Source organism: Eumetopias jubatus, unplaced genomic scaffold (assembly GCF_037043125.1).
Source record: "Eumetopias jubatus isolate StellerSeaLion01/CBP00866 unplaced genomic scaffold, mEumJub1_p1.0 scaffold_3, whole genome shotgun sequence".
Lineage (NCBI taxonomy): Eukaryota > Metazoa > Chordata > Mammalia > Carnivora > Otariidae > Eumetopias > Eumetopias jubatus.
In genome coordinates, this window is record NW_028274809.1 from 142043367 (window position 1) to 142069802 (window position 26436).

The window sequence follows — 26436 nt, forward strand, 5'->3', positions numbered from 1 at the left end:
TTCAGAAAGAGTTGATAAAATTAACCTTTCACTCATCAGACCTTTGCCAATACAGTATTTTTTTTGAGAAAATGCTTCTATCATATGTTTAAGTCCATTTTTCATCAAATTTTAGTTTTCATAATTAAAAAAGATAATCTGTAACTATCAATTCAATCAGCTAAATTAGACTTTCTGGCAGAAAAAAATATTTTTCCTTTCAATTCAAATGACTTAATATATATTTTAAGGAATGTTTTAAAAGCCACTGAAAGATGAATTACTGGCCACATTTTATAGGCTCGATTACTAAATACAATAAAGACAAGAATAAAGGAATCCAAAAAAAAAAAAAAGAATAAAGGAATCCAGTGGTTACATATTTGAATTACCTATTTCATAATATATGGTCATGCAATTTTGTTCTTTAATTTATTATAAGTAATGTAATAGCAGTGAAAATAAGTTATTTATATAATGAAGACTATGGTAGAAATCATGGTATTATTCTATTGAATGTGTAGTGAACTTTGTTTATGGGCTTTAGAGAACAATTAAAGTCATGTATAAAAATCAGAAATAAATTCAACAGTTTTAGACCTCATGATCAAATTTTTGACATTGTATTTAGTGAAATGAAAACTAAGTGATTCAGAAACTAGTATAAAACATTTTCATAGTAAGAGTTAGAAAACAGCCATTTATAAGATAAGGAATGACTATAATTGGAATGAATATTTGATGATGACATTTGAGAATAAATTTTTAACTACATTTTTGAAAGATAAACATCTGATCTGAAAGAAACATTTAAAAGTTTTCTCTGTGGTTTTTATCCAGTGTATTGTGAAAATTTTAGTAGTATTGAAAACTATTTCAGTTACATTAAAATGGATCAGCATCAATTCTATGTACTGCTTCAGATGTTCAGAGGTGCCTTTGTGTGTGTGTGTTCATATGAAGAGTATGTTCTCAAGATGAGTATTGAGGAAAGCTGAGAAAACAGCTTACCTTTAAGTATGTGAAAAGCCAGTTTTTGAAGCTTTCTTTGCTTTGCACTCTGAGCTCTCCCATCTTGGATTATTTGACAGTATTAACTCTCACTTCCCTACTCTGCTCTGTACTATATCCGACACAGGCCAACACAGACCAGTCATTTCTAAAGCTACTCTTCGCTTTTAGTAGGAATTTATAAGACATGAAGAAACTATTCCTAGGCAGGTGTATGTTGATTTGAATAATTTTTAAAAGAGGCTTCTCCTAAACCATAATGTAATATGTCTCACTTGTTTAGTCCCCTGGAGCAATGCAGCAGCCATCATAGAGAAATAAGTGGGAGGGCTCCTGAAAGAGCCTGTGGGAATGGAGAACCTGCAGGGCCAGTTCTCAGTCAGATCAGTGTTAGGGAAGAACACATGGAAGTGAGGATCTGAAAAACTGATCTCCTTAAGATTGCCGTGCTCTGTACCCTTAGAAAGTGTGTACCCTAATTTAAAGACAATTATTGTAGAGGAATAATAGGCAATAATTGTAATAGAGTGTGAGAAACATGAACCAGATACTATGCTAGCAGAAGACAGGAATGGGATTCTTGGTGGAGGTGGAGAGCATGCAAAGGAAAAGTTGGGGAAAGTTCAATGGGAAGATGAGGATATTTGAGGAGTAGTCGTCTGAAGTGAAAGGGGTGTGAGAGAGATGTGGAAGGCCTTTCAGGCCAGGGAATAAAGCATCAGTCACTGAGGTAGGAATAGAATAGGTAGAGCTGGTTGGAGATGGTTGGACAATACACAACAGAAAATCTAGAGTTCCATTTTTCTCATGTTAAAGTTATCCCTGGAATATGTTAAGTATCGTGTCCAGTAGCTTACTGATAGGTATGGAACTCAGGAGAGAGATCTTAGCCAAAGGAGACATTTAAGACTTTAGTTGTACAGAGGTCAGAGTTGGAACATTGGCATGGATTAGATGATTCGGGAAAAGCATAGCATGGTAACAGAAGGGGGCCAAGAATATCAACATTGAGGCAGGAAGGACAAATGTCATTTTTTTCTCTTTGCCTGCAGCAGACATGACTAATTGATCACTACCCTATTTCTTAACAAGTCTAATTTCCATTGTGATTGTTTCTTTGGATCTTCAGAAGCCTTTTGCTTGATTTCCAAATGTTCAAAAGACTTTCCAGTTATCTTTTTGTTATTGATTTTTAATTCTGTTTTGATCAGAAAACATACTTTGATTGATTTCAGTCCTTTGAAATTTATTAAGATTTGCTTTGTGGTCCAGCCTAAGATCTAGTTAGTGAATGTTTCATGTGCATTTAAAAAGAATATGTATTCTGTCCTTGTTGGGTATAGTGTTCAGTAAAAGTCATTTATGTTGAGTGGTTAATAGTGTTTTCAGATCTTCCCTATCCTATTTTCCAGTTGATCTTAGCCAAACACTGAGAAGTGATTATTCTTACTTTTCTATCCTTTCTATTTCTTTTTCGCACTCTTCCATCAGTTACTGAGATATATATTAAAATATCGAAGTATGATGATGGATTTATCTCGTTCTACTTTTATTTTTTTAACTTTTTTTTAAAGATTTTATTTATTTATTTGAGAGAGCGAGAATGAGAGAGAGAGCGCACATGAGAGAGAGGAGGGTCAGAGGGAGAAGTAGACTCCCCGCTGAGCAGGGAGATGGATGTGGGACTCGATCCCGGGACTCCAGGATCATGACCTGAGCCAAAGGCAGTCGCTTAACCAACTGAGCCACCCAGGCGCCCCTCTTTCTACTTTTAGTTTTGTCAATTTTTGTTTCATGTTTATCCCAGCTTTTCTTGCCAGGTCTGACCACCATTTATTTGCTCTGTTCCTCTACAAAGGGTCGCAGTTCCTTTTAGGAAGCTTTCTACTTACCCTCTCTGCTTGCACTAGGCTCCTTCAGGCCCAGTGGTGGCAATGGCTTTCTGTTATTGCTAGTCCCGGGACACTGCGCTATCCTTGCTGGTTTTCTTTAAACTCTGCCCCACCTTCACAAATGGTTCTTTTATTATACTCTCCTCAGTTACTCAGTTTGAATGTACCGTCTGTTTTTGCTGGGGCCCTGACTGATAAATGGGTATGTTTAGAAAAAGCATTTTAGTCAGTCGGAAAATCCAGTGCAAAAACCTGAAATGAATATGTGTCTGATATGTTCAAGGAAGAATGAGGAGACCAGGTGGCTGGAGTAGAATAAGTTGGGAGGACACTAGCAGGAGATGAGGTAAGAGAGGAAATGGGGGAGCCAGATCAGAATAGCCTTTTGGGCCATCGCAGTAATGAGGATTGAGTGAGAACTTGCATTACTTGACTCCTATTTTATTACGATCACTGTGGCCACTCTGTTGAGAATAAGCTTCAGGGTGCAAGAGTTGAGACCGGAGATCTGTCAGTAGGTGAGAGTTAATACCGTTTAAATGAGAAAATGAGTTTAAGTAGTAATAAACCTCTCACTGGCTTGGGTCAACATTGTGGTGGTAGAGAATATGGTGAGAAGTGGACAATACTAGATATATCTTAAAAGACAGAGTCTGTGGGATTTTCTGAGGAGGCGAGAGAAAAGTTAAGAATGGCTGCAAGATTTCTGGTCCGAGCCCCCCCGAGGGATTAAGTTGCCATTAGCAGAACTGGGGAATATTGTGGGTAGAGCACATTTTGGTGGAAAGATCAGAGGTTCAGTTTTGAATGTTAGGTTTAACATGTTAGGCATCTCAGTATCTGTTGGTATCCATCTTTGGAGTTCTGTGGTCTGGGCTAGTGGTACAAATTTGAGAGCCAGGAATATGTTAGTTGCACTGGAAGGTGTAAGACTGGATGAGCTCCTCAAGAAGAGGTGGCAGGTGGAATAGAAAAGAGCCTAGAAAAAGAGAAGTTGAGGAGAAGAGGAAGAGCAAGCAAGGAAGACTTGGCGTCATGGTGAGGGAGGAAGGAAACAGAGGAGGAGAGGGGGCTGGGAGAGGGAGAAAGACGTGGGATCCCCTGTGGTGTAAGTCTTGAAAGGAGGCGGGGCCCCGACTCTACCCTGGCAAGTCCAGGCAGCTGGGCTGTGGGTAGTAACCTAGGCTTGGCCAGTGAGGTGCCCTGCCCAGGACTTCAAGTCACGATGGAATTATGCAGAGTTTACCACAGTTTACCTGTGGCAGGGTCCTTACTAGAAGATGCATCTGAAGACTAGATTAAAGATAAAGAATCATGATTTCTGTAACTTCAAATAATGTTTTCCCAACTTTTCTACAAGTTGGGAAAACATTTCTACTATTTCTATTGAGAAATAGCAAAATGAAATGGGGGAAAAAGTTGTCCTCTGGTCGTGGTGTCCCAGGTGTGGATCTCGTGGTGCCAGGGGCGGTACCTCAGTGAGCCTATCCCGGGGTGTGACTTTGTTTGTGTGACTGCTGTGTTTCTCCATTGCCTTCGTGCCATGCTGTGGACTAGTTATTGAGCCGACGTCTCCTCAGTAACCCACGCTTCCCGCGAGCTACCTCACGTTACCGCTGTCACGGAAACTCCAGTGACTTTTTACTAAGCTAGTTTGAGATGGGGTTTCTGCTGGAGCAGTTGTATGAAATAACTCGTGGGAACCACAGGTTACTTAGAGTTGAGGTTAAATGAAGTAACATAAATAACGTGTCTATAACAATATTTGCCGAATAACCAGGATTCAATAAGTATTAGCCGATGTCTAGACTAATTTAGAGGAAAAGTCCTTTGACTTACACTCTAAAAATACTTGTTTTCTGTATTAGAAAGTATACCTGTGTTTTACATGATGTTTTCTCTCAACTTGCCACATAACTGTAATACATTTATCTGTAAAATCTTTTTTTAAGTGTTTTTTTTTTAAGATTTTATTTATTTTGACACACAGAGAGAGACAGCGAGAGAGGGAACACAAGCAGGGGGAGTGGGAGAGGGAGAGTCAGGCTCCCCGCCGAGCAGAGAGCCCGACACGGGGCTCAGTCCCAGGACCCTAGGACCATGACCCGAGCCAAAGGCAGACACCCAACGACTGAGCCACCCAGGTGCCCCTAAATGTTTTTTAACAGAGTTACAGATTTCCTCACTTGTAAAGCCTCTGTCTCACATGGTTATTCTGGGAATGTATAAAGTACTTAGAAGATAGTAATCATTCAACAAATGTTGGCTGCTTTTGTTATTATTACGATGATATAAAGCCTTAGTCTCCGGGATACCTAAGTAGCTCAGAACTGGCGATGTTGAAAGTTGTGTTTTACACAGCTACTTTTTCTAAGTGTCCTTGAGCCAGCCCTTTATAAATGAAGTCCCAGGTGCAGATGGGATCAGTATGTCTATTTTGCTGTGGGAGAGAGCAAAGCAGAAAGTGTTTGGGTTAGTCCTGCACTTTAGAAGATCAGCCAGAAATTAATGTTACTTAAAATTAGAACCATGTAGAAGTGGGAACTTTTGCCTGTTTTGCTTGTTTCGTGTAGGAATTTTTGCATATAGGCTGGGGCTTTCCTAGAAATACTGCATTTTTGGATTATGTTGCTAGAGAACTTGAAGTTGTATGTAGTAAAAATAAGAACCTATAAGGATGGATGTAAAAAGGTTGTAACTTGTAGTAAAGATGCCACCTTATGGATGCTTTGGTTGATCTTAAACAAAATGCATCCTTCTGTATTGTTGTTGACTTTATTAGTATTGCTATTAATGAGAAAATTGCCATTAATGAGAAAATAATAAAATTCTGTTGTACTTCACTTTTCTTTTTTTTTTTTTTGCTAATGTAGCATTTAAAATGTATATTTCACCAATGCTTCCCTTTTCCATTATATAACTTATACTTTGGTTACACATTTTAGAGCATAGTGGTTGACATAGACAGGTGTGTCTATGCAGCCGAACACAGGCAGATGTGGGTGCATTTCTATAAAGTCCTTCTCTGTAGGGCAGGACAGTCATTGTTGGGAAAGGCATAGTGCATGGTTTTGTCTCTTGTAATGGTGTATTTCCTTGTTCTCTTTTTAGGCGATACAGTTAATATTGGAGATGTATCCTACAAGTTGAAAACTCCTAAGAGCCCAGAACTTGTGCCACAGAACTACAGTAAGAAATAGTCATTTATTTATGAATGAATAACTTTTAACTTTTCATTATGGGGATTTTCAAACATATACAAAACTAGAAAAAATAGTATAAACATGATGTACTTATCATTCAACTTGAACATTTATCAATGTATGTCAGTCTTCTTTTAACTGATTCCCATTTTTCTTCTGGAGTATTTAAAACCTATCTCAGACATCCTACCACTTCACCCTTGAATATTTCAGTAAAACATTTATTTTTTCATGTACTATTCTTTCTTTTTTAAATTGGGATAAAATATAATAAAATGCACAGATCTTAAGTATTCATTTTGATTAGTTTTGACAATTTTATAAACTTGTATAACCACCAAGATTACTTTCATCACCTCTGAATATTCTTCTGTGCCCCTTCCCCTCTGCTCTGCCCTGGAAACCAGTGTTTTTTTTTTTCTACCGTGATGGATTAGGTTTGCCTGTTCTTTAGCTTTCTATAAATAGAATCATATAGTATAGTTTTTCTGGGTGTGTATTTGGCTTCTTTCTATCAAGATGATGATTTTGAAATTCATCCATGTTCCCATACTTATCAGTTTGTTTTTAATTGCTGAGTAGTAGTATTACATTGTATAAATATCCCACACTTTTTTACCTGTTCTGTTGATAGACATTTGGAGGGTTTCCATTTTTAGACTGTTATGAATAAGGTGCTATGAATATTCCTGTACAAGTCTTGTAGTCATAACTTTTCACTTCTCTTGAATAAATAACTAGGAGTTGAATTGATGTGTCGTAGGACGGATGGCTGTTTAACTTTTATAAGACACTGTCAAACAATTCTCCAAGGTAGTTGTGCTATTTTACTCTTTGACCAACAGTGATGTTCTATATTCCTGCCAACATTGGACTTTCTAGTCTTCTCGATTTTACTCATTCTACTAGGTGTGAAATAGTAACTTGTCATGGTTTTTGTTTTATAGCAGCTTTATTGAGATATAATTAGTATACCATAAAATTTATCTTTTTAAAAAAATTTACCTTTTTAAAGTGTACAACTCAGTGGTTTTTTATATATTTACAGAGTTGTGCAACCATACCCCATCTAACTTTAGAACATTTTCATCATACCAAAAAGAAACCTCGTACCCATTAACAGTCACTCCTTGTTTCGTTCTCCGACAACTGTACACACCCTACCCCACCCCCAGCCTTTGGCAGTCACTAATATGTTTTCTGTTTCTGTAGATTTGCCTACTCTCAATATTTCATATAGATGAGATCATACTATACGTGGCCTTTGTGTCTGACTTTTTTCACTTATATGTTTCCATGGTTTATCCATGTTGTAGCATGTATCACTACTGGATTCCTCTTAGGACTAAATAATATTCCATTGTATGGCTCTACCAATTTTTGCTTATCCAGTCATCAGTTGATGGACATTTGGTTTGTTTCTACTTTTGTGTTGTTACAAATGATCCTGTTACATGGATATTCATGTAAGTTTTTGGACAGACATATGTTTTCGGTTTTCTTGGGTATGTACCTAGGAGTGGAGTTGCTAGGTCAGAGGGTAACTCTATGTTTCACATTTTGAGGAGTTATCAAACTGTTCTCCACAGAGGCTGCCCCGTTTTACATTCCCCCCCCAATGTCTGAGGCTTCCAGTTTCTCCACATCTTCACCAACACTTTATTACTGCCTGTCTTTTTATTATAGCCATCTTCCATCAGTATGAAGTGGTATCTCGTGGTGATTTGCATTTCCCTAATGACTCACAGTCACTTGTTTGCTCAAAATCATGTCACTTCTTTTCTCAAAATTCCTTAAATGACTCCTCATACCTTAGGAACCAAGGTCACTCTTTACCTTTCATGATCTAGTCTCAGCCTCATCTCCTGTTACTCTCCTTCCCTATTTCCAGTCATTGGACACAAAATAGATAATTTTTTGTTCACTCTTTAGATTCTTCCACTAGACACCTGCTCCTTGAGGGAAGATGTGCTCCTTGAGGGAAAATGTGCTCCTTGAGGGAAAATATCTCCCTTTCATCTAATATAAGTTTCCAGTGACTCTACCTCCCAAATGGCTCTGCTATCTGTCCTCTCCACTCTGTCTCACTTTTCTTTTACTATATATTTTTTGTTATTTTCTTAGTGGTCACTCTAGGCACTACAATTAACAATTTAGCTTGAAACAAACTTGTACCTATTAATAATAACTTAATTTCAGTTGTGTAACAAAAACTTTGCTCTAATACAGCTTTCTTCCCTTCTGCTTCCTTTTTGTTTTTATTGTCATACAAAATGTATCTTTATACATTAAAATCTGTCATCACAACTTCATAATTATCACTATATGAAGTTGTCTTTTAAATCAGGAGAAGGAAAGAATTACAAATAAAAATGTTTATACTGTCTTTATATTTTCATATGTAGTGAGTGACCTTTACTAGTATTCTTTGTGTCTTTGTGTATATTTGAGTTACTGTCTCATGTGCATTCATTTCAGCTTGAAGGACGGACTCTTTTTAGTATTTCTTGTAGGGCAGATCTAGTGATGAATTCTCTCAGTTTTGGTTATCTGGAAATTTCTTAATACGACTTGGCTGATAAGTTTTTTTCCCAGCACTTTGAATATGTCATCTTATTGCCTCTGGCTTCCATAGTTTCTGATGAGAAATCAGTTATTAATTTTATCAAGAATCCTTTCTAATGATGAGCCACTTGTCTTTGCTCTCAAGATAGTCCATTTATCTTTGTCTTTTGATAGTTTGACTTGATGTGTCTCAGTGCAGTCTCTTTGAGTTTTACTTATTTGGAGTTTGTTGAGCTTCTTGGATGTGCATTCTAATGTTTTCCGTTAATTTGGGGGAGTTCTTTTGTAAACATCATTATCATTTCTTCCCTCCTCTCTGTCTTTCTGGGACTCCCACTGTGTATGTGTTAATATACTAGATGGTTGTACCATAGGTTTCTGAGGGCCTGTTAATTTTTCTTCATTCTTTTTTCTTTCTGTTTCTTAGACTGGATAATTTCATCTACTAAATTCAAGTTTGCTGATTATTCTGCCTGCTCATGTCTGTTGTTGAGGCCCTTTAATGATTTTTTTCATTTCACTTTTTGTAGTTTTTGACTTTAGAATTTCTATTTGAATCTTTTTTATAATTTCTATTTCTTTATTGATATTTTCTAGTGAGATATTGTTGTCATACTTTAAGTTTTTAGACATGGTTTGTTTGGATTCTTGAACATATTTATAAAAGCTAATTTAAAGTATTTTCTACTAAGTTCAGTGTCTGGCTTCCTCAAAGATAGTTTTATTGACTGCTTTTTTTCTTTTGTGTATGCTATACTTTCCTGTTTCTTTGTGTTTCTTACCTTTTTTTTTTTTTTTTTGAAAAGTAAACCTATTAAATAGTATAATGTGACTACTCTGGACATCAGCTTCCCCTCCTCGCCTAGGGTTTGGTTTGGCTCCAGTTGTTTGTTTAATGACGTATGTAGACTGTTTTTCTGAAATCTGTACTCTTTGTCATGTGCAGCCACTGAAGTTCCTGCTCAATTAGCTTACTGGCCTGCCAGTAATGGGACAGAGATTTCTTAAATGCCTCAGACAAATCTGTTCTAGTTTTTGACCAGGGCCTGTGTGTGCATGTTGGACATGATTTCCAGTGAAGCTCCAGAGGCAGCTTATAAGTATGTCTTACTGCTTGTGCAAAGCTTCAGTGTCAGCCAGAGGTGAGCCATTAGGCCCTTCTCGGAACTTTCCCAGACATGTGCATGGCTTTCTAGATTCCTAGACATACACTGTAGTTTTTCAAGCCTTCCTTTGGACATCTTATTCCCAGTTTTTCCTTTTAAGTTGTTTGTTTGTGTTTTGGTCATCTTTTTGGATGCTCCAACTGGTTTTGTTAGCTCCAACTGGTTTTGGTGCCTCGCGCAGCTGTGATGTTAAACAGTTGTTGATTTTTTTTTTTATTTTTTTATTTTTTTGACAAACACCCTGGGGTAGTGTTATTTGCACACTGGGAGCTCTGAGTGGGTCAAATGAAGTCAAATTCTAAAAAAGGAGTTTTTCAGGGAGCTGTTAGAGAAGTCAAGTAGGGATAGTTTTCTAGGGCTGGGATGGTTAGGAAACTGTAACCCTGTTCCGTCCCCTTCAGTGGTTGTAGTGGTAATTCACGATTACCACAGAGCTGGGGAAAGACATGGGAACACGGCAAGTTAACAGACCACAAAACTTACAGTTCATACTAAGGTTCACCCATTTTTCTTGGATAAATGCTTGTCAGTTTGTTGGAAGTCTCTTATTAATTTCTAGAGTTCTGAAAAACTTAATTTTGATCATTTTTGCCAGTGTTGCCATTGCCTTCCTGGGTGAGTGGATTTTCAGAGGTCCTTGCCCAGCTATCCAGTAGTGCACGTCCTCCAGTAGTGCACGTCCCTCATTGTGGTTTTAATCTCTATGTCCCTGATGAGGAGTGATGTTCAAGGTATTTTCCTATGCTTATTGGATATTTGTATATCTTTTGTGCTGTATCTGTTAAAATATTTTCCTTATTTAAAAAAGCGGATTTTGCCTTTTTATTGTTGATTTGTAAAAGTTCTTCATATACTCTAGACACAAGGCCTTTGTCATATATATATGTATTATGAATATTTTTTCAGTCTCTCCCCTGTCTAACCATTTTCTCAGTGGTATCTTTTAGTTGGCAGGAGTTTTGATTACATACAGTTTATCTTTTATTATGGTTAGTGCTTTATTATGTCTTAGAAATCTTTGCCTACGTTGAGGTTGTGAAGATGGTCTGTATTTTTTTCTAAGAACTTTATAATTCTGTTTTATTTTAAAGGGATAGGTCCATTTCATCTCAGTTTTAAAATTTATTGACTTTTTCTTTTGTAATGTAGCCTTTATTATGCTTTAAATATCTGTAGAGTCTGTATTGCTATTCCCTCTTTTATTCCTAATATTGGAAATGTGGGTTTTTTTTCTTTCTCTAGGGGTTTATCAATGATACTAACTTAAAAAAAATAGCTTTTCATTGTTGATTTTTCTCTGTTGTTTGTCCATTTGTTATTTCACTGATTTCCACTCTTTTACTACTTCCTTACTTTTATTTACTTTGGTTCCTATTCTTTGTCTAATTATTTAAGGTAGAGGTTCAGATTATTGTTTTTGCCCCTTTTTTCCTGATTTAGTTGTCCAAAGCTGTAAATTTCCATCTAAATTGTGCTTTAGCCCTGCCTCACAGATATTAATTTGTTAAGTTTTCATTATTATTCCATTCAAGATATTTCTAAAAATCACAGATTTTTTTTTTTGCTCAGGGGTTATTTAGAGGTATGTTTGCTTCATTTCCAGTATTTGGTTTTTCTTTATCTTACAGTTATTGATTTCTAATTTAATACTATTATGGTCAGAGAACATATTCTGTAGAGTTTCAGTTCTTTGAAATTATAATTATTGAGACTTAACAATCAGCATAAGGGCTCTCTTGGTGAGTGTTTCATGTAAACTTTGAAAAGAATTAGTGTTCTGCTGTTATTGGGTGTTGTAGTCTATAAATATTAATTAGGTCAGTGTTGACAATATTGTTCAAGTCCTTTATGTTTTTGTTGATTTTATCTACCTCTTCAATCAGCTGCTGATAAAGTGGTATTAAAACCTCTATTATGAGTGTAGATTGTAGATTTTTTTGCCCTTTAGTCTATTAATTTTTATTTTGTGTATCTCAAACCTCTCTAATAGGTATATACACATTTATAATGTTATGTCCTCTTTATGAACGGTCCCTTTTATTATTACGCAATGCTGTCATCTGGTAACAGTTTTTTTCCTTAAAGTTTATTTTGTCCGATAGTAATGTAAACCACACCATCTTTCTTGTGCTAAGTGTTTGTATGGTACGCTCTTTTTCATTCTTTTACTTTCATCTGGTCTGTGCCTTTATATTTTAATTGTGTCTGATGAACAGCTTATTTATCCATTCTGACAAGCTCTTTCTTTGATTTGGAATGTTCAACCCTTTTATATTTAATATAATTATTGATGTAGATGTGTTTATGTAGACCATCTTGATTTTTTTTTGCTTTGTCCTCTTTATATTTTTATATACATCTTTTATCATCTTTTCAGAGATAATATATTCCATTTTGTCTCTTTCATTGGCTTTCTAGTTATGCCTCTTTTTCTAGTGTAGTTTGGTTCAATAGAGCTTTCTGAAGTGATGGATATGTCCTTTATTTGTGCTGCCCAATATAGCAGGCACTAGCCACATGTGGTGATTAACCATTCAAAGTGTGGCCAGTGCAGTCAACAAGGAAAATAATTTTAGATTTTATTTAATTTTAAGTTAATTTAAACTCAGATTTAAATAGCAACATGTGACTAGTGGGTACTCTATTGAACAGTGATGCTCTAGGGATTATAATATACATCTTCAACTCATCATAGTCTACTTTCCAATAATAGATCTATTTTAGGAACAATGTGGTAACTTTTCAACACTATTCTTTTATTTACCTCTCATAACCTTGGTAGTCTTGCTATCATATATTTTAATTCTGTATATACTAAAACGCCACAATTTTGTTATTTTTTTACTTTAGGCAATTAATGGAATTTTAAATTAAATATATATATATATATGTAAAATGAAGATGATTTTTAAAGTTGTTTTTTTTTTAAAGATTTTATTTACTTGAGAGAGACAGATAGTGACAGAGCTAGCGAGAGAGAGCATAAGCCAGTAGGAGAGGGAGAAGCAGGCTCCCGCCAAGCAGGGAACCTGACGTGGGACTCTATCCCAGGACCCTGGGATCACGACCTGAGCCCAAGGCAGACGCTTAACCGACTGAGCCACCCAGGCACCCCGATTTTTAAAGTTTTTAATATTTACCCATATTTTAATGTTTTATGCTGCTTTTCATTTCTTCCTGCAGATTCAGATATCCATCTGAAAGCATTTCTCTTCAGCCAGAAGAGTTTCTTTTAGCACTTTTTTCTCCTGTATTTTTTAATTTATTTTATTTTGTTATGTTATGTTAATCACCATTCATTACATCATTAGTTTTTGTTGTAGTGTTCCATGATTCATTGTTTGCGTATAACACCCAGTGCTCCATTCAATATGTGCCCTCTTTAATACCCATCCCCCCTCCCCCACCCCCCTCCCCTCTAGAACCTTCAGTTTGTTTCTCAGAGTCCATAGTCTCTCATGGTTCGTCTCCCCCTCCGATTTCCCCTCTTCATTTTTCCCTTCCTACTATCTTAGCACCTTTTTTTAATAGCCTTGTGATAGGAATTCTCTCATCTGGTTTCTTGTTTTTTGGTTTTTTGTTTGTTTGTTTGTTTTTAAAAATTTTACTCATTTATTTTGAGAAGAGAGAGTGAGCATGAGCAGGGTCCGGGGCAGAGGAAAAGAGAAAGAGAATCTCAGCAGACTCCCTGCTGAGCACAGAGCTGGACTGGACTAGATCTCACCACCCTGAGATCACAACCCGAGGTAAATCAAGAGTTGGTTGCTTAACCAACTGAGCCACCCAGGCACCCCTCTTTTTTTTTTAAGTAAGCTCCACACCCAGTGTGGGGCTCAAACTCACAACCCCGAGATCAAGAGTTACATGCTCTTCTGACTGAACCAGCCAGGTGACCCTCATCTGTTGTCTATCCTAACATGTGTTTTTATTTTGCTTTCCCCCCCTCACTGGATATGGACTGCCAGTTTTTTATTCTGTTTTGTTTTGTTAGTACTGTAAAGATATCATTTTATTGTCTTCTGTTTTCTATTGTTTCTAATAAAAAGTCACCTGTCATTTTTGTTGTACTCGTAGTTGTTATTTGTCCTTTTTCTCTGTCTACATTACAATTTTTCTTTTTATCTCCTTTTTAAACTAAAAGTTTGGCTTTGATGTACATAGTTGTGTTCTTTGAATTTATCTTGTATTTCTCTCAGTTCCTTGAGTCTCTGGGTTAATAACTTTATTTTTTATTTTTTTAAAGATTTTACTTATTCATTTGACAGAGAGAGACACAGCGAGAGAGGGAACACAAGCAGGGGGAGTGGGAGAGGGAGAAGCAGGCTTCCTGCAGAGCAGGGAGCCCAATGTGGGGCTCGATCCCAGGACCTTGGGATCATGACCTGAGCCGAAGGCAGACATTTAACGACTGAGCCACCCAGGTGCCCTTCTGGGTTAATAACTTTAATCAATTTTGGAAAATTCTTGGCCATAATTAAGTTAATTGATTTTCTTTTCAGCTTTGTACAGTCTTAGTTTCATCTCATCTGATGATTCATTAATTTCTGTTAGTACATTTTTCATTTCTACATCCATTCAGTTTTTCTTTATATTTTCAGTCTCTCATGCTTGAATACATTCATGTTGTCCTTCTTTTGCACTAGATATTTTAACATATTTTTCATGGTCTAATAATTCCAGCATCTAGGCCATTTTTAGAACTTCTTTTATTGATTTTTGAACATGGATCACATTTTCTTGCTTCTCTGTTTGTGTCATAATATTTTATTGTGTGCCAGACATTGTGTATAAAAGAACCGTAGAGACTGAAGTAAATGATATTTACCCCCAGAAAAGGGCATGCCTCTTCATCTGCTAAGTCCCGTGTTTGTGGAGGGGGTGCCACCGAAGGAGGAAGGCTGAGTCAAACTAATATGTGGTGAGCTGGGACTGGGCTTTCTGTAGATTAGTTAGATTCCACTTATCTCTACCTTCAAAGGTATTGAGGAAGAGATCAGGACTTTTTCTTAGTAATGTTCAGCATGTGAATTCTGGTGAGATTCCAGAGCTTTTTTTATGCTTTATAGCTGAATTTCCAGCTCTACAAACCATGGCTAGTCTCTGCGTTATGGCTCCATCTTTGGATTGCTGGGGAGTTTTGCCATTTAGTCCTGTATTCTGCTTTCTCCAACCCAGATCTCTCTTTATGCTGTTGCCCTGCCTCCAGCCTCCAGAGGCCATATCAGTGAAGGCCAAGAGTGCCAAAGAGGCATTTATCTCAGCTCTTGTGCCCTAACACGGTCCATGAAAACTGCTGCCTTATACGGTATAAAGTCGTGAAGTGCCTTGAAGGGATTTCTGTTGCTTCCTCTGTCCCACCCCCAGCCTTCAGTGGGTTGTTGCCTTGTATTAACCAAAGGTCCAGTATGCTTCAGGAAGAATACCTCTCAGTTCTTGCCCTGTGTCTCGTTTTTAGTGTGTATCCCTGTGCACTCAGTGAAGGCCAATGAGGAAGAGTTAGTGGGTAGGTGCAGATTCTCTCTATGACTGAGACTTTTCAGTAGATTAGTTCATCATGTCAGCTTGTGTGTGGCCATTGTAAGTTTGCTAAAAGTTCAGCTGCTTCTCCTGATACACCTATGGCGGATTCTTCCTCCTCCTACCATTCTGCCAGGGATGTTTATTAGCTGTGGGTCTCTTCTCTCTTTGAAAATGCTCATTACTCTCTAGAATTTAGTTCATTCAGGTTTCTTTGTATTCTTAGCTGTGTGGTAGGTTTTAAGAAACGGATTTTTACAGATCAACTGCCTAGTTCTGGTTGTTAGGTTGAAAGTAAAATTCTCTTCAATTCTCTTCATCCTAACTAGAAGTGGGAGTCAGGAACATTTATTTGTAGTATTCATTATTTAATGGTTATGCCTAATCGTATTATTGTATTGATAGGCAATCTATTCTGGGGGTGAGACTGGGGACTTAAATCTTTAACAAGTTTTTATATTTACCTAGAGAAGACTTAACAAAATAGATTTATAACACCTTACATGATAATTGAAAACACTCATTTTTTTTTTTTCCTGCTTTCTGGATCTTTTTTTATTACCAATGTAGCTAATAACTTTTATAACGAACTTCAGAAGTGAGGAATAACAGGCAGTGGGAAAACTGTTATATAGTTTGGGTTCTATATGGAAACATCTATTTGGAGGGGGAGGATTATGTTTAAGATTTTGTCTGTGTTATTTCCTAGATAGGAATTTCTTTTTCTTTTCTTCCTATACTTCTTCTTCATCTTTGTCTTCGTCTTCTTCATCTCCTCCTCCTTCTTCTTTTTAGATGTGTGAATTTCTGTAGTCATTTAACTGCTCTGATTTCCTTGCCAGTGTGGGAACAATCATTTCAACCTTATGGATGATAGATTGTAAGGATTGAATCAGATAGCCTATGTGAAATGAATAGGATAATACCTGGCACATAGTGCTCAATAAATTTGAGTCCCTGACACAACCATTTCCTCAGTCTTCTGATTCTGTTCCTTCTTACTTCCCATTATCCCATGCTTGTAACACTGTTGAATATGGTTAATACTAAGGGCTGCTATGATTCTGCTTAAGAGATACGCTAAAAACGTTTTCGTCTTCACTCAGTCTTACTTTTAAAAAAATGAATCTGGAGGGGTGCCTGGGTGGCTCAGTCAGTTAAGCATCCAACTTTTGATTTTGGCTCCGGTCATGATCTCAGGGTCATGAGATTGAGCCCTGCATTGGGCTCCATGTTGGACGTAGAGCCTGCTTGGGATTCTACCCCTCCCTCTCCCCCACTTTCTCTCTCTCTAAAAAATAAAATAAATAAAAAATGAATCTGGAATACATCTTCCCTAGATTTGATTTCGAATTTGCTCTTAGTTAGGTTGTTTCCAGGATCACACGTGGTGGTAGGCTCTTCAAAAAAGCTTCAGTTTTTTTTTCAAAGATAAAGCATCACGTGTTTATAGTGTGGAAAGAATGTTGGCCTTTCAAGCCTCACCTAGATAGGAAGCATAGTCATTGCCTGACTGCTCTCAGCAGGGGATAGCACTATCCTTCCCTTCTTTTAACAACTAAGATGGTACCATCTCTCTCCTATTGACCATCTGCTAAAATATTTTACCGTACCCACAGTTGCTTAATCAATTGGGGGATGGGGATCTTATTAAGTGAGAGAATGTATACCAGCTTTAAGGATTCAAGGGAGCCTAGTAATAATATCAGTTTTAAGACTTACAAACATATGCTTTGAATGAATATATTTCCATATTTTGCAAATGACTGGGGAGCAATATAGCAGTAGTTGGCTTAGATCAAGTTCCATGTGTAAAAGGTATCTGTTTTTATTTTTTTTATTTTTTAAAGATTTTATTTATTTATTTGACAGAGACACAGCAAGAGAGGGAACACAAGCAGGGGGAGTGGGAGAGGGAGAAGCAGACTTCCTGCTGAGCAGGGAGCCCAGTGCGGGGCTCAATCCCAGGACCCTGGGATCATGACCTGAGCTGAAGGCAGACGCTTAATGACTGAGCCACCCAGGCACCCCAAAAGATACCTGTTTTTAAATACAGCAAGACTCAAATATATTGTCACCAAAAAACCCCAGAAAAGCAAACCAAGAAAAACCCTCAACATTTTCTGGTTTAACATACTTTGAATTTCTGTTGCTGTTTTCATACATCTCTTATGCAATCAAAATTTTTCACTTCTTTTGTGTTTGGTTGTTAGTAGCTTACCCTTTGAAATTTATCAGAAAAGAGTTTATATTGAAAGCAGTTGATGGTGTATAGACTTCAATTTGCATTTTCTGGCTTACTGTGCATTCATCATTGTTCCTACCATATTCATAATATAAGTATCCCTAGATATATTATTGTTCATATATCAAAATGATGGTAGCATGTTTTACCCAGTAGCAAATTATTAGCATTGTCTCTACTAGTCTTTTGTATGAGTGACAGCACCCATTTGTAAGGGAAAGACTATTGGGACTTTGGTTAACTTGAAATAGGAAAAGTGGCTGAGCTAATAAGTCAATATCTCACATATCCACATAAACATTATATGGTTGCTACATATTGATTGGGGTAGATATATTTATTAATAAAACATGTTTTTGGGCATCTCCTTACTATATTAGGTTCAAATATTGTATTCTTTGAACTACTTCCTCTCTCAGGGACGATTTCCGAGCAGGGAAAGTCATAGTTGTTTGGCTTCACTCTTGCTGTTACATGACTGATTGGAGATTATGAGTTTTGGTTATGAGAACTTTGATAATTTTTCCCCCCTCTTTTGGAGTTACTTTTTTTTTTTTTTTAAGATTTATTTATTTATTTATTTGACAGAGACACAGCGAGAGAGGGAACACAAGCAGGGGGAGTGGGAGAGGGAGAAGCAGGCTTTCCGCTGAGCAGGTAGTCCAATGTGGGGCTTGACCCCAGGACCCTGGGATCATGACCTGAGCTGAAGGCAGATGCTTAATGACTGAGCCACCCAGGCGTCCCTTGGAGTTACTTTTTAAAATATTTTGAAAATGCTGCTTTGTTGAATGAAGTTTGATACCCTGTTACTTTCCTACCCATATTTATGCTTCAGTTTAGCTCTTTGCTTTTTGCATATTTAAGATTTTTAAATGAAACATAAAATGACAGACTTTTGTTAAGGAAAGGAACTTTAGGAATTACTGTCCTCTCTGAAACTCATTTCATAACCAGGAAAGTAGGACCATAAGAAAGAGGTTGGAAGACTAATTAATTAGTAGCAAAGCCCAGATTTCCTGACTTCAGTTTGATTTGTCTTTTATAGTCTGTCACAGTATTTCTGGCTACTTCAGAATAAGTCTGGGGATGAAAAGAAGACTGGTATGTTAGATAACTCTTTTGGAACTGAAGAGTGTGGAAAATATTGAAAATACTGAAAAATACTGAAATAGTTGAGGCATGGTGGTGCTATTTTATTTCCGTCTTTTCCCAAGTTATTCAGAGCACTGAAAATCAACTATTGTCTTTTGGTAATGAAGAAATAAAAATCACAGTATTGAAAGATGAACCCTCATATTCATATTTAACATCTATTTAATGGAAGTGGTATAAATCCTATTAGCTGACAAAGATGCCATAGACTGGGAATATTCTCAAGTGGAAGTCTAAAATTCCATTTAAAACCACGTGAAAGCAGTATTATCTCATGAAAGTAAAATTTCTTAATTCATTGGCCATTTGACTGAGATAATGAATGCTTGTGTTTTATAGTCGGTTGTCAGCTTTTCACTTGAACAGTGTTGGACACAGCATTTAGCCCAGTGCCGGGACAGAGGAGTTGAACTGTTCTTCAGTTTTTTTGTTATCTAGGTCTTGTCACCTCCTGCCTTAACCGTTATAACTCCCACTTATCATCTTAGTCTGTAGTCTCTCCCCTGCAAGTGTTGAAGTGGGTAATTGAAGATTTTTGCCTTTTTGTATGAAAACCGCATCTCAAGGCTTAGATGAAATTGTCAGCTGTTGAAAAGGGGTTCCTTCATGTTTTTGTTCTTGAAGTTAAACTGTATTGTATCAAGCTGGTATTTCTTCCAGCGTTTGCCTTATGACGTGATGCTCCAGGGTAGCAGGTTTTCAATAGATGCCTTTAAAGTTGACTTCGGAGTTATATTTCTGCTTCCTTACATAATCTTGTTGCAGTCCATGGGCCAATTATATGTGAGGTCATTTAAGGTTTACTGGACACACTGAACTCATATCCAAGCAGTTAGGGCACAAAGGTTTTCTGTAGAATTACAACATGTGCTTTAAAAGTGGTGAATTTTGGCATAAAGGCAACCATGTGAAAGATTTTTGGGGGGAGGGGGATGCTTGTAAAAATTTCAAGAGGTTTGAGAAATTCATCAACATGTAAATAACAGAATAGCATGGAAAAACTGTCATTTTTGTGTCTGGATAATGTTGAACAATCATTGCAGCTACTTGTCAGTTTTGATGAATGAGTGGCAAAGCTTATTCAAAAGGCCTCCAGGAAGGTTTTAACTAAGTAAGATTCACTTATGGACTAGAGTCAGAGCTTGAACAACAATCTGAGGGGGAAGGCCTCCAATCCTTAAGATTAGCCTCATTTTCAATAGTGCACTAACTGCTACTCATTACATGAGAATTTACTTGGAGAAAAGGATTTCATTTGAGATTTCTTTAGCTAGAAAAGAGCCCTCAAAGGGAAGAGTTGCATGAACTTGTAAAGCCCTGTGACATGGCCTGAAGTCACCAGAGTCTCCACAGCAGTCTTTATTCAGTGCCTAAATTTTCTTTAGTCCTCTTTCCCCCAGGCACCATACTAAAGACGACTTAACATCTTATGATGCATTTTGTTGCTTTGTATTTTCCGTTGCTGCTTTCTGCAACTTTCATTGCAGATGTACACTTTTTGAACTATGAAATGTATAAATAGGCTTCTTTGGATCTATGTGGTAATTTAACCACTACTGACGACATTGTTTGAAAGAGAAAATGAATTCAAGTAGTAAACCCTTAACTTAAAAGTCACATTTTAATGGATATCTAACACATATGATAGAGGATTAATACCCTTAATATACAAATATATTTTGCAAATTGATGAGAAACACCATATCATCTGGTAGAAAATAGGCAAAGGATTTAAATAGGCATGACACAGGAGAGGGAATCCAAATGGGTATGTTCTAAACCTGCTTAAGAGTTAGAGAGATACAAATTATACGATAAGTTATCAATTTTCATGCATCAGCTGGGCCAAAATTAAGAAGTATTATAGGGGCACCTGGATGGCTTGGTTGAGCGTGGGACTCTTGGTTTTGGCTCGGGTCATGATCTCATGGGTTGTGGGATCAAACCCTGTGTGGAGCTCCACACTCAGAGGGAAGTCTGCTTGAAGATTCTCTCCCTCTGCCCTTCCCTCTGCCCTTCCACCTGCATGCGTGCACACTCTTTCTCTCACTCTCTCTCAAATAAATAAATCTAAAAAACCCAAAAAGTATTATAATGTCCAGTACCTACAAGATTGCAGGGAAAAGGTGTTGTCATACATTGCTGGTAGAAGTGTGAGTTGATATGGCTTCTTTGGAAAGTAATATGGTAGTAGCTATTAAAATTAAAAAAATAGGGGCACCTGGGTGGCTTAGTCTGTTAAGTGTCTGTCTTCAGCTTAGGTCATGATCTCAGGGTCCTGGGATTGAGCCCCGTGTCAGGCTCCCTACTCAGTGGGGAGTCTGCTTCTCCTTCTCCCTATGCCCCTTTCCCCCACTCGTGCACGTGCTTGCTCTCTCAAATAAATAAAATCTTAAAAAAATAAAATAAAATAAAATACCTTTTGATGTAGCAGTTTCTTTGTCAGGTTATGTTCATTAAGGAAAAAATCAGTATATAAAGGATATTTGTACACAATATGTATTCCAGCATTTTGGTGTTACTGATAGTGACAAAAACTAGAAGCAATGAGTGTATCAGTAGAGGAATGGTTGAATAAATTATTGTTTACCCATGTTATGGACTTCTGCAACTGCTAAAAAAGAATGTTAGATTTATATCTGTGGACCTTGAGGGTGTACGTGCCATATTGGTAAGCAAAAATTGCGACCGACAAAAAATGTTGCAGACTTCAGGGTAGTATATAAAGTCTGATACTGTTTTATGTTTTTTGTTTTTAACAATTTGAACACCTTTCACAAGGTGTTATGTCTTTCTGTACACAGAGAAAAGTATGGAAGGCTACACTCCAGGTTTTTTTTTTTAACTTTGAGTTTTTTTGAGGGCATTGGGTTAGGAGTGAGGCTGCAAATGGAAGGGGTCAAGAGAGATCATTTTTCTTTTTACTTTTTTGGATTTTTTTCTTTGTTAGAGTAAGCATGTATTAGATTATAACTTTAAAAATGGCTAATAAAACCCTCATGTTTCAAGTGAAACTTTCTAAAGAATACATCTATTATAACTGCTTTTTCTGTGACCTGAGTCATAAAAATAAATGTTCATGCTTTATGTTTAAAGAACTTGGACTCATTTTACAGGACCTAAAAATTCTTGGTTCTTCTGAGATGTGTTCATAACTAAAGATCATTCCTTTGGTTTCATTTTATGTTTTTGGTGGTGTAGTCTTGTCATGAATATGACTAGCTACCCTAAGACAACAAAGATATCTTCAGTAAATTATCATAATGTAACAATATGTTATGGATGGTAAGAACTTTGTAAGAAGCTGAGTTGCAAATTGAATTTTGGATGTTAAATTGTGATCAATTTGTCAAAATATTCTAATAGGTGTTACCCATCATATTACTACTTTCTCTCAGTATCACAGTTATTCTCTACTTCCAGTATGGCTATTATTATTTTGCAATGTGATTTTTCAAAAGAACTATAACTTTTTGTTCCTATTACAAAAGTAAAACGTGATGAATACAAAAAACTTGGGATACTAAAATACTGAAAAACAAAAGGATAAAACTGAAATCATTTATAAGTCTAATTATAAACACTGTTAACATTTTAATGTGTTATTCTAATCTTTTAAACATAATGTTACTAAGTATAATTTACATACAATAAATTTCACATATTTCAATGTACAGTTTCATAAGTTGTTTTTTTTTCAGTTTCGTAAGTTTTGACATCTGTATGTAACCATGAAACATCACTAGTCAAAATATTGATCAAATAAATTCATCACCCCCAAAAGTGTACTTGTACCCCTTTATAATGTTCCCTGGTTCCTCCATTTTTCTGGGAATCACTAATCTGTTTTGTGGATATATTTGTATTTTCTAGAATTTTATATAAATGAAATCATATAATATATACTCTATTTTTGTCTGATTTCTATCACTTAGCATAATTATTTTGAGGTTCTTTCATGTTGCATGTCTCAATAGTTCATTACTTTTTATTGCTGAGTAATTACGGTTTGTTCATTCATCTGTTAATGGACATCACTGTTACTATTTTGAGGCTCTTGAAATAAAGCTGCTCTGAACATTCATGTGTAAGTCTTTATATGGACATAATAACTTTCTTTTTTCTTGTGGAAATACCTAGGAGTGGAATGGCTGTATCACATAGTCGATATTTAACTTTTCAGGACACTGCCATTCTGTTTTCCAAAGTAGTTGTGTCATTTTCCATTTCTACCAGCAGTGTATAAGAGTTTCAGTTCTTCTGCATTTTTGCCAACTCTTGGTATGGTCAGTCTTTTTAATTTCAGCCATTCTAACGGGTATGTAGTAGTATCTCATAGTGATTTTAATTTGCGTTTCCTAGTGACTAGTGATGTTGAACATTTGTTTATGTGGTTATTTGCCGTCTGTATATTTTTGACGAAGTATCTGTTCACAACCTTTGCCCATGTTTTTATTGGGGTGTTTGTGTTCTTTTGAGTTTTGAGATTTTTTTTTTTAACGATTTTATCTATTTTTTTGACAGAGAGTAAGCAAGCACAAGCTGCAGAAGGAGAGGGAGAAGCAGGCTCCCCACTGAGCAGGGAGCCCGTCCTGGGGCTTGATCCCAGAACCCTGGGATCATGACCTGAGCTGAAGGCAGATGCTTAACTGACTGAGCCACCCAGGTGCCCCAGTTTGGAGATTTCTTCATACATTCTGGTTATAAGTAATTTACCAGATATAAGATTTGTAAATATTTCCTTTTAGTCAGTGACTTGGTCTTTTAATTTTTTTTTTAAAAGATTTTATTTATTTTTCAACAGAGAGAGAGAGAGAGAGAGCGAGAGAGAGAGAGAACACAAGCAGGGGGAGTGGGAGAGGGAGAAGCAGGCTTCCCGCTGAGCGGGGAGCCTGATGTGGGGCTCTATCCCAGGACCCTGGGATCATGACCTGAGCCGAAGGCAGACGCTTAGCGACTGAGCCACCCAGGCGCCCGGTCTTTTAATTTTTTAAATTGTGTCTTTTGAAGAGCAGGCATAGTGAAATCTGATTTATCAGTTTTTACTTTTAGGGATTGTGGTTTTGGTGTCCTACCTATGAAATCTTTGTCTAACCAAAGGTCACAAAGATTTTTTTCTTGTTTTTTCCTAGATGTCTTCACGGTTGTATACATAGTTTATATTTAGGTCTATGTTAAGTTAATTTTTGTATATGGTGTGAGTCAAAGGTCATTTTATATAGGGTATGGGTCAAAGTTCATGTTTTGCATATGGATATGTAATTGTTTCAGCACCGTTTGCTGAAAAGACTATCTTTTTTCCACTGAATTGCCTTTGTACCTTTGTCAGAAGTCAGTTGTCCATATATATTGTGAGTCTATTTCTAGACTGTTCCTTTGATCTCTATCTTGACACCAAAGTCTCACTATCTTGATTACTCTAGTATCACAATAAATTTTGAAATCAGGTAATGTTAATTAGTCTTCCATCTTTGTTCTTTTACAAAGATGTTTTGACTATTCTGGGTCCTTTGTATCTATATGATTTTAGAATCAGCTTGTCAGTTTCCACAAAAAAAAGCCTGCTGAGATTTTGATTGCGGTTGTATTGAATCTATAGATTCAATATCTTAATAATATTGAATTTTCCAACCCATGAACAAGGTGAATCTCTCCATTCGTTTAGATCTTTAATTTCTCTCAGCAGTGTTTTGTTGTTGTTTTTTCTCTTTGAGAGAGTGGGGAGGGGGCAAGGGACACAGTAAGAGGGAAAGAGAGGAGCTTAAGCAAGGCTCCACGCCCCGCACAGAGCCCAACTCAGGGCTCCATCCCAGGATCCTGAGATCATGACCTGAGCTGAAATCAAAAGTTGGGTGCTTAAATGACTGAGCCACACAGGTGCCTCTTTTGTTGTTTTCAGTATACAGGTCTTACATATATTTTGTCAGTCATCATTCAAGTATTTCATATTTTTTGATGTTATTGTAAATGGTATTGTTTTTTAATTTTAACATAGAAGTAAAATTGATTTTTATATATTGATCTTGTATCTTGGCACCTTATTAAACTCACTTATTAATTATAGAGCTTGTTTTGTAGATTTCATCACAGCTTCTGTATAAACAATCATGTTATATATAAATAAAGGTAATGCTGCTGCTTTTTAATTGGGTGGTGCTTTCTGTTTGTTTTTGCCTTACTGTTTTTTCTAATACCTCCAGTAAATGTTGAATAGAAGTGGTGAGAGGAGAGAATATTCTTATTCCTGATCTTGGGGGAAAGCATTCTGCCTTTCACCCTGAAGTATGGTAGGCATAGGTTTTTCATATACGTTGTTTATCAAGTTGAGGAAGTTTTCTCCCTTTTGTGGATTGCTAAGAGATTTTAATCAGGAAGTGATATTCTATTTTGTCAGGTGTTTTTTTTGTGTTCTTTGACATGATAATGTGGTTTTTCTTTTTTAGCTTGTTAACACGGTGAATTATATTGATTGGTTTTTTTTAAATGTTAAGCCAACTTTGCATTTCTAGAATAAATCCTACTTGGTTATAATGTGTTGTTGTTTTTACATATTATTGGTTTCAGTTTGAGAGAATTTTGTTTGGAATTTTTGTGTCTATATTTATGAAGGATATTGATCTGCAGCTTTCTTTTTGTTCTAGATCCAGGTGCTATAACAAAGCATCATAGTTTGGGTAGCTTATAAAAAACCTGAAATATATTCCCCACAGTTCTGAGGGCGAAGTCTGGGATGAGGGCACCAGTATGGTCGGGTTCTGGCAAGGCCCTCTCCTGGGTTGTGAGCCACTCACTTCTTGTATCCACACATGGCAAAAAGAATGGAGAGACAGAGCAAGCTCCTGTGTCTTCTCTTATGAGGGTTCTAATCCCATTCATGAGGGCTCTTAATCACCTCCCAAAGGCTGTACCTCCTGATACTATCATATTGGGAGTTAGGATTTCAACATGTGAATTTTGGAGGAACGCATTCAGTCCATAACACCTTCCTTGTGATGTCTTTGTCAGATTTTAGTATTTAGGCAGTGCTGGTTTCATAGAATGAATTGGGAAGTATTTCAACCTTTCCGGTTTTCTTAATGAATTTTTTTTTTTTAAGATTTTATTTATTTATTTGAGAGAGAGAGAGAACGAGAGATAGAAAGCACGAGAGGGAAGAGGGCCAGAGGGAGAAGCAGACTCCCTGCCGAGCAGGGAGCCCGATGCGGGACTCGATCCCGGGACTCCAGGATCATGACCTGAGCCGAAGGCAGTCGCTTAACCAACTGAGCCACCCAGGCGCCCTTCTTAATGAATTTTTATAAAATTGGCATTTTTCCTTAAATGTTTGGTACATTTCACCTTGAAGCTATCTTGGCCTGGAGTTTTCTTCGTGGGAAGGTTTTTAATTAATTCAATTTCTTTGTTAGATATAGTTATTGAAGTTATCTTTTCTTGTATTAGGTAAGGAACAGCTGACTTTTTTTTGAGAAAGAGAGCGAATGTGAGTGGGTGGGAGGCGGGGAGGGGCAGAGGAAGAGAGACTCTTAAGCAGGCTCCACACTCAGTGCGGAGCTTTGGTGGGGCTGGATCCCTTGACTGCAAGATCATGACCTTGATCATGATCAAGAACAACTGCTTTTTTAAAGGAATTTGTCTTTCAAGGAATTTGTCCATTTTATCCAAGTTGTGGAATGTATTGGCATAAAAATTTTTACAATATTCAC

The 26436-nt window shown here is 36.8% G+C and overlaps 1 protein-coding gene across 3 annotated transcripts in view; it reads left to right on the forward strand.

The window, feature by feature from the left end:
* Window positions 1–26436, forward strand: part of VWA8 (von Willebrand factor A domain containing 8) — a 338064-nt gene that overhangs the window by 7344 nt on the left and 304284 nt on the right. For all 3 annotated transcript variants that reach the window (XR_003609736.2, XM_028105773.2, XM_028105791.2), the window contains exon 2: window positions 5994–6071. Coding sequence is in view for 2 of the 3 variants with exons in the window: in XM_028105773.2 (XP_027961574.2) it covers window positions 5994–6071 (78 nt within the window). In the remaining variant the exon portion in view is untranslated. The remainder of the gene's footprint in view (window positions 1–5993; window positions 6072–26436) is intronic.